The sequence below is a fragment of the Chironomus tepperi genome, unplaced genomic scaffold (genome assembly GCF_022539635.2).
Source record: "Chironomus tepperi strain 1889 unplaced genomic scaffold, CSIRO-AGI_Ctep_v1 contig_465, whole genome shotgun sequence".
Classification (NCBI taxonomy): domain Eukaryota; kingdom Metazoa; phylum Arthropoda; class Insecta; order Diptera; family Chironomidae; genus Chironomus; species Chironomus tepperi.
The window spans coordinates 896,643-913,654 of record NW_027226587.1 but is presented as its reverse complement, the minus strand read 5'-3'; the positions used below and the strand labels follow the sequence as shown (position 1 = coordinate 913,654).

The window sequence follows — 17,012 nt, the reverse complement described above, 5'->3', positions numbered from 1 at the left end:
GCCATCTTTGTTTTTCAAGTCATCACTTCAAAAAGTTTTTCCTATCTGTTGATGCATAAACAACAGATGTCAAATGAAATCTTTGCTAATTCTTCATCTACTAAGTGGCGAAAAACACAATAGCTTGATATCTCGTTTCATTCTTGAAAAATCATCATGACTTTCAAATCAGACAATCTGAATACAAAAGTTACTGCAAACAAAAAAATGGTTAAAAAGCGGAAATTAAAAGTTTTTTCAAACTTATGTTGTGTGATACACAAAAAATAGAAAAAGCATTTAGAAACTAATTGGAAAATGGAATGGTGATAACAGCAAATAATGGAGATTTATGTAAAAGATTTTTCTCTAAAAGCATAGAAACCGAGTTTAGGGACGGGAGGGAGAGGGGGACATAAGCGAGAACAGCACAGAGCACAAAAAAAAATCAATAAAGTCAAAGTAAATTGCATTAAATGTTTTCAAGTCATTTGAAGTTTGCCGCAATGCTTGTGCGCCGATATAAGTAATAATAAAGCGTTTAAAATAGCCATGTACTTTCTTCGTATGAAACATAAATCATTTTGCTGCAGCGTACAGAAACAAAAAATAAAATGAAATAAAAATCGTCGTCGTTTAAAGCTTATGAGCTAGAAATTATTGTTATTATTATTATTAATGTATGTCACAGATTTGCAGACGATATTTATGAATTTTATTTTTTCCTTCTTATTTCATTGCAGGCCATTATTTAGTGAGGTGCAGTTACTTAATTCATCATCACGTAGTCCACTAGTTCCAGTATTGCCATTATCACCTGAGAATAGTCAAAATAATCCGCCACATCCAGCTGACATACATCCTGCATATCGAATTGGATATATGCAATTACTACATACGCTTCATAATGCAACCAGCCCACAATCATCTCTACATGGTATGTATTAAATAAAATATATAGTCAGACATAGAGTATTAAAAATGACAAAATGTGTCACAAACTCAACATATGTGTCTTCATATCATAATCCATAAAATGACTAGTTTTACTTATTGTTGTCATTTCTATCTTATTTCTGATGCAGGTCCAAGTTTTTCAACAGAAAATCTATCACATGCTGCCGCTGCTGCTGCATCATTAAGTGGTGTTCCATATACAACATTAAATAGCTTCTCAAATGATGTTAATATGGAGCGTCTAAAGTCGAGTAATGGCGGTACACAAACCTCACTTCGTGCTGATCCAATTACAACATTTAATCGGAAACGAGCATTATCATCATCACCATATCCCGATTTGTTGGATGTGAGTTCAATGATACGTAACTCGCCAAATTCATTATATGGTTCAAAAAATAGCCACATAAGTGGCTCATTTGGACATTTAGCGGTAACAGCTTTAAATAATACAACAGCAAGTGGTACAAATGGATCACTCGGTTCCCCAATGTCCATTTCATCTCTGCCAACATCACTTCAGCACTTTTTAATGAGCGGTGATATACTTCCATCACTATCAGGTCATTATATATCACCAACAAATTCAATGTTTTCATTAGCACACCATCAAGCAATGATGCAAGTTGATGCCTCAATGCAATCTCTTAAATCGGTAAGTAAATACATTTTGTTTTTTTGTGGTTCGGGTTCGGGTATTAAATGTCATTCGAATGAAAAAAATTTATTGTTTTTATTATGTCCATTTCCATTTTGTGACTGTAGGAAACACACGATGCCCAACAGAAGCAACATAGTAATAATAGCACATCGTCAAATTCATTAAATAAGAATGCAAATAAGAAATCTGATTCGAATACAATGACAGTAACATCAGCCGAAGCTGATAGTCCATCGCAAATGCAATCGCAGATACGTCGAGTGAAAATTAAGTCCGAGAATATATCCAATGATGATATTATACAAAATGCCAAATTATCAACAACAAATTCACATTTAAATCAACATCATCAGCCGCATCATCATCATCATCATCATCATAATATAACAAGTGCCAATGTAAATGAATTACAAAGTAACTTTAGCAGTAATCAACGACTGAAGCCAAATGGCATAATGAGTAATGTAGGAGGAAACCATAAGAGCAAGGAAACGTTCAATGCCAAAAATAATAATCATAATAGTAATAATAATAACAATAACCTTAGATCAAGTAACAATAATAGTAGCACAAGTAGTGAAACAGTCCTAGCTGATACGACAGATGCAAAGGAAGATGGCGGTAATTTTATTGAAACAAATTGTCATTGGAGAGGTTGTGGACTTGAATTCATGACACAAGAGGAATTAGTTCGACATATTAATACCGATCATATACATGGTAATAAGAAATCTTTTGTATGTCGATGGGAGACATGCTCGAGAGATGAAAAACCATTTAAGGCTCAATATATGCTTGTTGTGCACATGAGACGGTGAGTTCTTTTTATAGATTCTCTCTCTTTTTATATTTTTTACATCCTTTTTGCTGTTGCTTAACGGTGAACATAGAAACAAGCTGAAAGCTTCTTGTTCTGTGCTCTTTCTTTGTATTGCTCATGTCGATACAGAAGTGAAAGCGTTTAGTGAATGAAAATCAATTTTGGAGAGATGACAAATTGTCCTATCTGGCTTTTGTGTCGTAAAGGATGCGACATGCCTTTAATTTATGTCAATCTGATGCCAGGATGTGTTGATATTCTCATATGAAGTTTACTTGACCGTATGAAATTTCGTATAAACTTCATTTTCAATTTTTGGCATAAATAGCAACAGATGCTTTACTTTTTAGGTTTTGTTGGTCAGGTTAGGAAGTAATTAAGCAGTTGCAATGCTTCTGTACTTACAAAAATCAACAGAAAGTAGGAAAGTTTGAGAATTGAAATTTTAAAATTTTCTTTCACTGTGTTAGTGTTTAAAAAAATTCAAATTTTTGGCCGTTAAAAATGGCAATATTTTTAATGAGAATCTCAACAGAAGCTACCTTAATTGCTAGCTACAAGCACATAAAGCAACAGCATTTCATTAAATTCGCACCAAAAACATTTAATTCCAATGACTTATTTACTTAATTTAATTAAAAATTATATTTTCTTCTCTGTTCTCTTCTTGTCATCATAAAGGCACACTGGAGAAAAACCACATTCATGCACGGTAATTAAAAATTGATCCTTTTTAAAAAAGTCAGAAAAAAAATTAAATTTTTTTCTCTTCTTTACATTTACTCATTTACAGTTCGAAGGATGTCATAAAGCATATTCACGCCTTGAAAATCTCAAAACACATTTAAGATCACATACAGGTGAGAAGCCATACACCTGCGAATTTCCGGGTTGCAGTAAAGCTTTTAGTAATGCATCAGACCGTGCAAAGCATCAGAATAGAACACATAGCAATGAGGTAAATTATAGAAATTATGCACTAAAAAGTTTCAATAGCAATTAATTTCTGGATATCCTTTTTTTATCAATAGAAACCGTATGTATGTAAAGCACCAGGATGTACAAAGCGTTATACAGATCCATCGAGTTTGAGAAAGCATGTAAAAACTGTACATGGTGCTGATTTTTATGCAAAACGTAAGCATAAAGGTACGGGTGATAGCGGAAGTGGTGAAGATGGTAATGGTGTCAGCAGTCCTGCTACGAATGAAGATAATTACAGTATAAAAACGACAAGTTTAATGAGTCCAAGCATAAAATCCGAATCGGATATAAATTCACCTGGATATCCACAAATGAATAGCCCATCAGGTGTCTCACACATGAATTCAGACATGAATGATGACTTTGATTATGGAAATGGAGGTAGCAACAATGGCAATAATAATATGAGTAATGCTAATAGCACACAAATTGGAATTGTCTCATCAACCGTAGATTCCCAGTGGCCATATGAGGAAGAAGAGGAAACGGCTGAGGTAAGATAAAAAAGAAATAGCATTTATATAGCTCACATGATTGATGATGTACATAATTCGCAGGTCTCTGAACTTCCAATGGTCTTACGTGCCATGATTGATTTCGATCAAACCGGAGGTGGTGGCGGTGTCGCCCTTATGAATCCAGTTGATCAATTTAGTTCACGCTTCCGATCTCGTTTACATCCAAAAGGTGGCATGTTGCAACCACCATCACCAAATCCATCGGAATATATCAGCAGCTCATCTCCACGTAGTACTTATGGCATTGGTGAATTAAATCGACGCATTACAGATCTCAAAGTTGATCATCCAGCATTGAGTCCACCACATAATTTTATGCGTGACTCATCGCCAAAATTACTTGAGCTTGGTCAAAACTATCCAAATAATGGCAATACAGCACATTATCAACAAACGACTTTACAATTCAATCAACAATTGAATCAACAAATAAGACGTGATAGCAATAATTCAACAACAAGTAGCTCATATTATAGTATGAAATCATGTGATGTTAGCCGACGTAGTAGCAACCAATCTCATACATCATCGATTTCAACATTAAGACCGAGTTCAAATGCCTCACTTGCTAATGCTGGCGGTGTTATTGGTGCCAATTTTAATGCCAACAATAACTACGACTCCAACTTATTTTATGATCCAATTTCGGCTGGCAGTTCAAGACGATCAAGTCAACTATCAACAGCTGATGGTATTGGCAACAATAACTATGGACCACCATCATCACAACTTTTATCATCTCATTTGGCACGTCTCCAACGTCACACAAATGCACCGAATCATCAATATAATTCGGCTGCCTCATTCTATCAACATAGCCATCCATATAATTCGTACAACTATCCAGCATCATCACAAGGTGTTGGCAACATGAACAATAGCATGTTCTATAATTATCCGACACATCCGAATGCTCATAATTTTCCGCACATGTATGCCAACAACAATAATACAAGACAACATCATCAGATACCATCATCGTCAACTGACCGTAGAATGAGCGAGCCAATAAGCAGTATTGCATCGAGAAACGTGCAAAATGATTTTACATGTCCTATTGTACAACGTCCTCGTTCGACGACACCTACAAAATCATTAGAGATGATTTTGGACTCACCAAAAGATATAAAATCAACGCCAGCAGCAACACCGGAAAAGAAAAAAGTCGAGAAAGATAACAGCAGTGGCAGTAAGAATAATAAAAATAATAATAAAGATTCACCATCAAAACCACATCCAAATGAGACTGTCGTACTTGATGTGCTAAAAACGAATGAAAAAATCGAAAATTGCGATGAACTCGTTATACCCGATGATATGGTATTATATTTAAATCAAGTAAGTGATGAGACAACAACACCATCAACAGCAACAAAGCCATCATCAGTGCCAAAAATCAAATTAGATTTAGATGAAATTGAGCCAATGTCATCATCAATATCAATAGAAAAAATAAAGGAAGAAGATCTATTGACATTATTAGCTGAAGTTGATGCTAAATCAAATGTCAATGAGGAGCAATGTGATATGAGCAATAATGTTGATGGTAGCGATAGACAAACATTTAATGAGACGACAGTAAATGATTTTGAGATCAACAATAATAGCCAAGATGAATGTAAAGTAGATAGTGATACGAAAAAAACGAGGAAGGAGATCACGTGCAAATCGTAGGATATTTTTTTGAATGGGGTTACTTCCATCCCTCCCCCGAGTAATTTATGCAATTGTTAGAGACGTCATGTAGCTTCTTGATATTTTTATATATATTTTTTCATAAATGACTGCCTTTAAAACAGAAGTGATAATGGAATGGCAGGCTATAATTGGCATATAATGAACAGGTGAATGAGCAATTGTAATGAATAGTTTGAGCTTCTATTATTGACAAATGAATGAGCGTGTTGATTTCGACTAATTGACGTGATAATAAGATACTGACTTTTTTTTAACGGTAGAATGGGAAATATATCAGTTGAACAGCCGGCTGTTTGGCTGTTAGCAAAAAATAAAATGAATTTGTTATTCATGCAGACTGAGTTATTGAGTGCTCATTTAAATAATATGTGGTTTCATGTTGGTACTTAAAGCCGGATTATTGGGTTGGAAAATACGTTAGGAAATATTTTTGAATTTTTATGGAAATTTTAGGGATATTTTTGAATATTTTTTGACCGTTAAAATTTCAAAATTTAAATTTGTTATAAAAGATAAGTTTAAATTTATTTTAACGGTTTTTTCTTTCAAAATTTTGGATTAAAAATACGTTAGGAAACATTTTGAATTTACATAAAAACTTTGGACATTTTTCGAATAATTTTTGTCCGTTAAAATTCAAATTTTCTTCAAAAATATAAGTTAAAATTTAATTTTTAACAGTTTTTGAATTATTAAGTTGAAAAATAGTTTTAAATTGTATAGAATTTTCGGTTTTAAGACTAAAAAATTGAAAAATACATTAGGAAATACTTTGAAATTTTTGAAGCATTTTTTGAATATTTTTTTACAGTTAAAACTTAAAATTTTGAAATTCAAATTTTTTGAATTAAAAAATTAAAATTTTTACAAAAATTAAATATAAGTGCTTTAATAAATACCTAAAAAGTCAGATCTACTTGCTCATACATTCATAAAATTGACTCACATTAATCCTTCAACCTGCCAAATGACGTCGTCATCAAAACCATTCAAATACTCGGGATAAATACACACAAAACACGAATAAAACAAGGAACAATAATTGAATTGAATAGTAATAGCATTTAATTAATTATAATTAATTATTATCATTAAATTTTATTTTAATTTTCCTTTTATGTTATAATTAATTAAACTTTTTAATTCTGTCTGCCTTTTTGTGTTTTATGCAAAAAAACGAAAAAAAATCATGAAATAATTTTATTTTTCTGATATTATTATTATGACTCTTTACTTGGTATGTTATTGAACACAAGAATATAATAATTTTTAAATGAAAATTTATTGTGAACAAAAAACGGATGTGAAAAAGAATGAATGAAATATTTTTATGGCAATTTTCTCTGTTCTTCCATTATGATTATAATTATTATTATTATTATTATTATTATTTCTATTATTGAGATTTCATTCTATTTTTTATTTTTATTATTATTTTGCTAGGTATTAGGAACTTTTTCTTGTGAAATAAATAGTTTTTGATGATTAAAAATTAATTCCTATCGACAAACTTTTTTTTTTTTCCTATAATTTTATTGGATGTTAATTAAATTTTCAGGTCGGAAATGAACATTTTTCCACGTTCAATGTTCAATGTTCGATGATATGAAATTTTGAAAACTGTTCGGAACTGAAAAAGTTTTTTTTTTATCAGCTCTTTTTTTTTGTATTTCAGGTGGAAATGATGTTCTGAATGGAATTAAAAATAATTCGATTATGAATGAATTTTAAAATAATTAGCGCTTGTTCTATTTCGGTTCATCGGTTTTTTTGATTAGATTTTGTGTGTGTATTTGAAAATTAATACTCTATTGGACTGTATTGAACATTTCTTTGAGTTAGTTTGCTGTTATTGAAAGTTTTATTCAGCTTTTCAAATTCAATGAAAAGAATGCTTATTGAGCTTTTTAGCACATTTATGGAAATAAATTGAAGCTTATAATTTCACTTTGATCGACTGGGCGGATGAATACTTACTGAATTACTTTGTTGACCGTACAGATCATATGTGATCCATAAACTCTCAGTTGGCGTCTAAAATTAGGTTTATGTTTGGCTGCCCTTTGCCGATTACCAATACCCCAGCGTAAACGGATCGAGAATTCGTTTTAGCATTCAAGAATTCATTTTAGCACTTATGTTTGAAATTTAGAAAATCGTTAAAAATATTACTAAAATATGACTTTTTCTTGAATTTAAAACATTAATAATTAATTAATTTTAAATTTTACTGTTAATTAGTTGATAATTTACAGGAATTATACTATATACATGTTTAATTCAGTAAATATCAATTGATATTAACAATTAAAATTTCGTGTTTTTACCGTTAAATTTTTATTCAAATTTTTGGTGCTAAAAAACCTTACAAATTCGTGTAAAACCGTACAAAATTAACGGTCAGTTTTTCTATTCGTTTACGCTGGCCAATACCAAATGCTCCAAAGTCTCTATCAACAATCTCTCTCTAGATGGCGGGATAAGACACGAGATTTCACCTGGGACGTATCCTAGTGATCAACCCCGTTTTTGTCAAGATTTATTCAGTTTATTAGAATTTTTTGGGACAAAAATCCAACCCCGCTCTTTAATTTTTTTGGATTAATACATAGGTTCATGTACTTTAGCTATCAAACATAATTAAGAGCTCGGATTTGAAACATTAGCTCCATGCTATCGAGTTACTGGCTTATCGTTCAATTATTACATTAGGCAAAAATACGAATTTCTAGATACCCCCACCCCCTTTCGTTACAAAATTTTCATGCAAAAAAAAATTCTTTAGTTTAGAGTAGCATGTTTTCGAATCCGTCATCAAGTCAGAGTCCATGCGGTCCGGGGTGAGATTTTTGATCGATTGACCGATTTGTGCTATTAAAAATGCACAAGACAAATAAACTAGTATCATAACACGATTGAATAGTTATTTATTAATCAAATACTGATTGTTGGACAAAAATGCGCACAAGTTCCTCAAAAACTCGAAAACTTTAAGCATTTTTTTCTTTTCAAGGATATGGCAAGAATATTGAAGATTTAATTGAAAGTTCTTCAACTGGATATTTCCAGACATAGCATAACATTACTTAAGAATTGATAGATAATCATGAATAGATTTCATCCGGGTTATACTCATGGACAGATAGTTCATATGAAATAGATTATGAGGTCAGGAACAGAATCAGATTTAAAACATTTTAAGCTTCAAATGGGTAATATCTTAAATAAAGCAAATCTCTTTTACCTGAATTAAAGCTACTCACAATGCCTTTAATATCAATTTCAACTCAATCGACCGCCTTAAAAATAGAAAGTCAATAAATATCTCGATATCCCTAATGATATTTCCATGTCACTTTTTTTCTAAATAAAATTATTGATATTCTCATGATACTGTCATTTAAATTCAAGAATGACAATGACATACATTCATTCAGTCACACGCCTTGAATGCTTGTCTAGTTTCGAATGAAATGCATGATAATATGTATGTCAATAAACCTGAAGACTTTGTATTATTTGAAGAATTTTTTTTTTTTTATTTTCAATTCATTCAAGATGTTCTGCATTAAGATTCTTCTTCACAACTATGCAATTTCTATCCAGGACATGATTATTGACAAAAGGAAAAAAAGTTTGCGTCACATTGAAATTGTTGATTTTTCAGCATTTACATTTCCTCAATCCTTTGAGAATTCAATAAGAATGTATTCATTGCAGAAGTATAGATAGCAAAATAAGAAATTTTCACTTTTGAACATGAGCATTTCAATTTTCGAAAATGAGAATTTTAACATTCAAACATACGAAATTTAACTTTTGAAAATGAGAAATTTTACTTTCGAAAATGTGAATTTTATGTTTCGAAAATGAGAATTTTAACTTTCGAAAATGAGAATTTTAACTTTCGAAACTGAGAATTTTAACTTTCTAAATGTGAATTTTACCTTTCGAAAATGAGAATTTTAGCTTTCGAAAATGAGAATTTTAAATTTCGAAAATGAGAATTTTAACTTTCGAAACTGAGAATTTTAACTTTCTAAATGTGAATTTTAACTTTCGAAACTGAGAATTTTAACTTTCTAAATGTGAATTTTAACTTTCGAAAATGAGAATTTTAGCTTTCGAAAATGAGAGTTTTAACTTTCGAAAATGAGAATTTTAAATTTTAAAATTGAGAATTTCAATTTTCGAAAATGAGAATTTTAACTTTCGAAAAAGAGAATTTTAACTTTCGAAAATAAGAATTTTATCTTTCGAAAATGAGAATTTTAAATTTCGAAAATGAGAATTTTAACTTTCGAAACTGAGAATTTTAACTTTCTAAATGTGAATTTTAACTTCCGAAACTGAGAATTTTAACTTTCTAAATGTGAATTTTAACTTTCGAAAATGAGAATTTTAGCTTTCAAAATTGAGAATTTCAATTTTCGAAAATGAGAATTTTAACTTTCGAAAAAGAGAATTTTAACTTTCGAAAATAAGAATTTTATCTTTCGAAAATGAGAATTTATAATTTTGAAAATGAGAATTTTAGCTTTCGAAAATGAGAATTTTAACTCTCAAAAATTAACATTTTAACTTTCGAAAATGTGAATTTTAACTTTCGAAAATAGGAATTAGAAGAAATTTAACCCCAAAACCCCTTCTCAATACACCCCTGATTCACTGTAAAAAAAGCATTTCTGAATATTTTACATCCTCATTCATTTGTCATTATCATGGATCATTAAACAGGCTGATATCATTTGATTTCCCTATAGTCTACCTGTCAATAAAGTGAATATTATTTGCCTTATAATTATGGCATCTTTTGTGTCGATCAATTTTTTTTTATAACGCGTGGGAACAATTTGATTATTTTATCGAAGCTTAATGCAAACTTTATGTTATGTTGTGTCTCTTCTTGGAACCTTTTTGTTTTAAGATACCTATTAAAATGAATTCATTGAAGTAGAAACAATGAAGTTTGTTCTATATTGATTTTGTGATGCTTGATATTTTGAAATTTATCTAGTTTAAAGTTCAATGAGATTGTACATAAATTTAGACGCTGCTAGAAATGGCAGTAAAATTTCACCGATAGCTATTTTATTGGCTTCATTGATTTTAGTCAGAAGCGTTAATTGTAGGGTTGTTGACTTGATGTCTAGATATCTGTCACAAATCAACCACACACATTTGGTCTAATAACAAGAAGAATAATTGTAAATGCAGGTTTACTTAGTGCGTGCACAAATGCATACCTTAGCTTCAGACAGTCTCGAAAGTGTGATTTGAAGGCTTGTGTCTGTGTTTTGAATGTAAATCTATTTGTGCCTGTGTCAAACTATGCGTAAATGCAGACACGTTATTGATATCGTAGCTGATTTGAATATGTTCTATTAGTAGACGTGAGTGTGGCGTCGAGTTGGATTGGGCAAAATTCTGTCTCATAGTAGAATCATGCTGGTCTCATGGCACAATTTTCTGACTTTTTCACGCCATTTGTCTTTCAGACTTTTTTTTATTCATTAATAAATTCTCAAGTTTTTATAAAATTTAGGGTTTCCTGAATTCCCGTTCCTGTAAGATTTTGGGAATCGGAAACGGGAATTTTCCGAGAATTTTCCCGTTTTTGGAAAGCCTATTAAAATGTATTCTATACTTACCAATCCAGTACTAGAACAAGGACTCACTATTAATCACTGATTCACACCCTGTTCTCTTATACATATTTGCGTTTTCAGAGGGTTAAAGGAACCAATTCCCCTGTACAGGTACTTAACGGAGTAAAAGAAATGAATTTAGCTTCAATGCTTAAATTACCGAATTCACTTAACTCCATTCTAGTGATATTATGCATAAACTCTTTAACACTGATATGCTATGCCAATGTCTTCACCATTCTGCGAATCCTTGTCATATCGAATTGCCATGTATTGAAAAATCGGTCTCTGTTGGGAATTGAACCCACGTTACTCACAAACGATTGTGATACAAATTTCCGGTCTGTTGCCTAACCACTCGGCCTTAGAGACCTTATCCTCACACTGACAGATTCGCCTTTATATAGCTCGATACCCAGATTACACTTTGTTCATTCACCATATATCTATCGTGTGTCCATCCAATATTCAAGAATCAATATTTAATATTTTTCTTCTGTAAAGCCATTTCTGTTTCTATTTTTATTTTACATTACAAAGCACACAAAGAGCTACTGAAAAATTTCTAAATCCGGAAGTATCTTGGGAATGACCCATCACATTGATGGACATCATCAGAATATGAATCGCACCTAAATCAAACTAATTTTTTCTAAGAAAAGAAGCCACGTGCCATAAAAAGTGTGAAAAAGCTTTTAAAAAGGCCGATCATCTTAATTCTAGGAAGCAACAGCCACACAAAAAAATCAGTTCCGTATGAGTAAATTATTGTGCTTAATAAAAATTAAAATAATATTTTTATGTTTTTTTATCTCGCCAATTATGCTGAAAAATAAACACGATTTTAAAGTCATGTGCTGCTTATGTGCTGTTTTCATTAACAAGTTAATATGCATAAAATAAGATGATTTAATGTTTCCAGCCAACAATATAAATCCATATAAAAATTATATTTTTAAAGTATCATATTCCAGTTCCGATGTGTTGCTTTAACGACTCTTTATGCTTAACAATTTTAAACAATATTTTTCATTGCCAAAAGAAGCTCCTGAAGAGTTATAAATACACATGAATTTTTCATACCATATTGTGTTCATAAGTATGTAGATCTAGGTACGTGTGTGTATGCAGGATTAAGGATTCATGTGGGATAAAAAAGGAAAAGGAACAACATAATTGAAAATGTAAAAAAATGGGAAAATGATAAAGAGATTAATGAAGCAATCTAGACTTAATTCTCTTGTACTTAAGTCTGCTTTAAATTGACCTCAATCATTTTGTAGATCCTTGTTAATGTTGGCATTGTTATGGAGCTTTGTATTGATTTAATTATTTTATAATGGATATAATAAAAATAATTTTAAAATAATGAATATCATTTTGTATACTTTAATTTGCAGAATAATAGCCATTGGCGTTTGTTAATTGCTAAAAATCAACTAAAATTTAGAAAATAATTGGAAAAATTAATTGAAAATAATTATAAATAAATTAGAAGCAGATGATGAATAAAGGTCATTATTTTTAAATTTCATAAAAGGTTAATGAATCCCAAACTAAACACCACACTGAAGTAACTGTGACTTCTTGCCGGATCTGTCTTAAATCTGGTACTATGACAGAGTCACGCCGATGCGGATTTTTGATCTATCAATCGATTTGTACAATTCGGGATAGTCTTTAAGTTTAATCGAGCTCGATTAGAACAGGCTACGATTGGACATTGATTAGCTGTTAATTTATTTCTTAAAACAATCGAAGGCAAATCTTCGTCCTTAGAACTACACTAAGTCACTAAACTGAATATCGTAAATCGGTTGTAATATTCGATTTGAATAAGTTACGATTATCAGAGCCACGTCAGCCAGGCTCTGGATTTTGGAACGATTAACAGACTTGAGCAATTCAAGTAATTCACCGCGTTACTTCCAAAAATAACACACAATTAGAATTGTTAAGGAACATTAATTATAGCAAATGAAACAATTTTTTTTACAAAAAACTTATAAATATTGAAGCAGAGTTACTTTCTTACTTATTGAAATTACTAGAGTATCGAGAGCGCCAGTGGCGCCCATCTTCAGAACTTTCAGCTTCATAAAGCTTCATATGGCTTCGCATTACACCCACATTCCCCCTGATACCCCTCAATTTTCGGCTTCACATGGCTTCACAATATGGCTTCACATGGCTTCCGTTCTTGTATCAGCAAAGGAATTGGGTGTTTCTAATATAGATGACCCGATGTGGAACCTTCCATCTGACACTATTGCTAATAATCACAAAGTTTGTACAAATTATCCATTTTTTGAAGCAGTGTTGGCAGGACTTTATTTAAGAGTCCTACTCCAACAGAGTTACGAGATACTCAGACTTAACTTATTATGTATCCTTTATTAAGTGTTTGAAGTCGATGCTAGCTGGTTTTTGAATACGAAAATTCATTGGAATAAGAGAAGGGTTTATTACATGGTAAAGACTACATATACATATCCCGGAAGCTTTTTTTCGGATTTTACTGAATCCGGCTTCAGACAGAAGTCACGCCGTTATGGTGCCGGATTTAACACCTTTTCTGCGCTCTGTGACTTCCGGATATGTTGATCATCTGCTTGTTGTTTTTAATTTTCCGTGTTTTTTTTTGAAAATTTTGCTTTAAAATAAATAGGCTTTAAAAAGCCCAGATGTCCAAATTTTTAAAATTTTCAGATGTGTGTCTAAGCTTTAAAATTTTTATATGTTTGTTAGATTCAGCCCGGATTGTTTACTTTTGAATCTCACTTACTTACTTTTCTGATCGTACAGAACATCTGTGATCCATGGCCACACTTAGATGACGCCTAAACCAAGCTCTATCGCTAGCTTTAGTCTTCCAACTACGAATACCAAATGCAATACTGTCTCTATCGACAGCTAACTTCCAGGAAGGATACGCTGTGATCTAAAATACAAAATACTTGAAAATACTCTCAACTTTTGAAAAACAATTCTAATTTACATTAAAAGGTACGAATATATTGCAAGAGAGGTTAAAAGTATTGCCTTAATATCATACCTTGTTGCGTATAATTCGGTCACCATAGTGAAATAAGGATCATGATGTTCAAAAAGTAATAAGCCTTGTAGAATGAGAATTTAATAAAAAGAATGTTAAAAGTGGTAAATCTCAGCTTTTCGGTTTATTTAGGCATGTAAATCCCAAATTTCTCAAAAAAATTGGAAATTCTTACAAAAGAGTTGTTAAGGTAGGTAGTGTTATAATTAAATTAATTTATTTAACTCAATTTATTTTCCAAAAAAGCTAAATTTCATCAACATTTAATTTTCAAATTAAATCAGATTGAAATCAGTGAACTTTGAAAATGCCAGAGGAACCGAAAATGTTGTTCAATTTCCTTAGTAGAAAAATAATGTTTTAAAAATATTCATGTTTACTTTAGAACTTTTGGATATTCATTTACAAAGTTTACACGACCTTGTTTTGCCTATGATATGCCTAATTGGTAAAGTTTTTTTTTTGTTGATTTTCGCAGGCTTCGTAAGATCATTTTTGGTATATTTTATTAAATTTTATGCTTTATCAAGTTTTAAACGATAGATATATAATATGTTTAAAATTAAATTTTTTTAAAGGATATATTCGACGATAAGCTTATCATTAAATTGTTTATAGAACCGTGATAAATTTACTTTTTTTTTTGAAATTCTTCATGCGTGACTTATGAAAAATTCATTGAACTGAAGTCGATTTTATGTGATGATAATATTTGATTGATTAAGAAAATTGTGATTTAAAGTCGTGAATCTTTTGCTAAATCAGGAGTGTGAATGAAAAAGTTCAATTTAATTTTTTTTGTTATTTGAAAATTTAAGTTTGTATAGAAAAAATCTTTTCGAATTAAAAAATGTTTGAAATTTAAAAACTTTTTTTTAACTTTTTTGAAAAATTTCAAAAATTTCTAAATTTCAAAAACTTACGAAATTTTTGAATTTCTAATTTTTGTTTTAATTTTTAATTTTTTTGAATTTTTGGATTTTTTTTAATTTCTGAATTTTCATCAGTTCTCTTTTAAATTTTTAAAATTTTGAAATTATTCTTAAACTTTTGTTAAATTTTTAAATGTTTTTAATTTTTGATTTTTTGAAATTTTTGGATTTTTTTTCTTTTCTGAAATTTCTTATAGTTTTTCAAAATTTTGAAATTTTGTTACTTTTTAAACTTTTTAGTTTTTTTTATTTTTGAAATTTTATATATTCTTTTAAATTTTCGAAATTTAAAATTTTTTGTAAATTTTTGAATTTTTAATTTTTTGAACATTTAAATTTATAAAAATTGTTTTTGAATTTTTTGAATTTAAAAATATGTGTTTGAATTTAAAAAAATACTTTTGAATATTCTAAATGTAAAAAAATATTTTTGAATTTTTAAATTTTTTTTAATTTTTCAAATTTTTTTTTAAATTTATTAAATTATTGAAGTTTTAGAAACCGATTTGAAAACATATCTATTGCAACATTAATTCCCAACTTTAATCCTGAATCAAATATTTTATTCAATTGTGCTCTAAAAAAATATTGACATATTATTAAAAATTTAATAATTCAGCATTATTTGTCAAAAATATTAAACCATTAATTTATATTTATTTTTTTTGATTGTATCTGCAAATTCAGAATTGAGTAATTAAATTATTATTAACATGTATTGACATCATTAGGTGAATGGTTCATTAATAATTCAATAGCCTACCGTACGATAAACAAACGCCATGCAGTATGAATGCACAATAATACTATAATTGTCGTAATTAAAGCAATAAAATAATCCATAAGGGAGTCTTTTTTTGAACACAAACATTTTTCGACTTCATTTAGCCTGAAGAGTGACAATAAAAAACACAACTAACTGCTTCTGAAATATGTATCACTCATTTCCAAGTTCAATGAGTCATTTCATTAGCTCATTTCATTTCATAAAATTTTATTGACAAACAAAAATATTCCGCTATTTATTGCGCACCCGCTAAAAGCAGTCAAAATAATAAAATTATAAAATTTTACTGCATGTGATTTCCCTTAAAATATACAAAGTTATAGTGGTATTGATTTAGGGAGTTGAACGCATTTTAGGAGCTGCAGTCAGTTATATACTGATAAATTTTCCGATACAACTAACAAAATTGTTTAATTTTATTTGAATTTTGGACAATTTTAAAGATTTGAATTTCTAACGATTTTTTAGAAATTTAAAATTTTAACTGTTTTTTCAAATTTGAATTTTAATTTGATTTTAAAAATTTGAATTTTTAACAGAATTTCAAAAACTGTATTTAAATTTTTGAAATTGAAATTTTAACGGATTTTCAATAATTTAATTTCATTTTTTAAAATTTGAAATTTTAACGATTTTTTCAAGTTTGAATTTGTAAAAGAATTTTTAAGTTTTAATTTTTACCGGTTTTGTATAAAATTTTTAATTTATTTTAGTTTTGTAAAATTTGAAATTTTAACGGACTAACGGAATTCTAAATGAATTTTAAAAATTCGAATTTTACACGGTTTTTAAACTTTTGAATCTCAACGGTTTGTCAAAAATTTGAATTTTTTACAAGATTTCAAAAGTGAATTTTATTTTTTAAAATTTTAATTTTTAACGGTTTTTAAAAATTTAAATTTTGAACTGATTTTAAAAATCTGAATTTTAACGGATTTTAAAAATTTGAATAGATAAAGTTACATTTGGAATC

The 17,012-nt window shown here is 29.7% G+C and overlaps 1 protein-coding gene across 1 annotated transcript in view; it reads left to right on the top strand.

Moving 5' to 3' along the window:
• The window catches only part of ci (cubitus interruptus), a 64,224-nt gene extending 58,028 nt beyond the window's left edge, over window positions 1-6,196 (top strand). Inside the window, exons 2-8 of the mRNA XM_070651605.1 lie at window positions 723-916; window positions 1,065-1,591; window positions 1,702-2,411; window positions 3,099-3,129; window positions 3,211-3,375; window positions 3,449-3,895; window positions 3,959-6,196. Of these exons, the coding sequence (XP_070507706.1) occupies window positions 723-916; window positions 1,065-1,591; window positions 1,702-2,411; window positions 3,099-3,129; window positions 3,211-3,375; window positions 3,449-3,895; window positions 3,959-5,593 (3,709 nt within the window). The 3' untranslated portion in view covers window positions 5,594-6,196. The remainder of the gene's footprint in view (window positions 1-722; window positions 917-1,064; window positions 1,592-1,701; window positions 2,412-3,098; window positions 3,130-3,210; window positions 3,376-3,448; window positions 3,896-3,958) is intronic.
• Window positions 6,197-17,012: the final 10,816 nt, after the last annotated feature.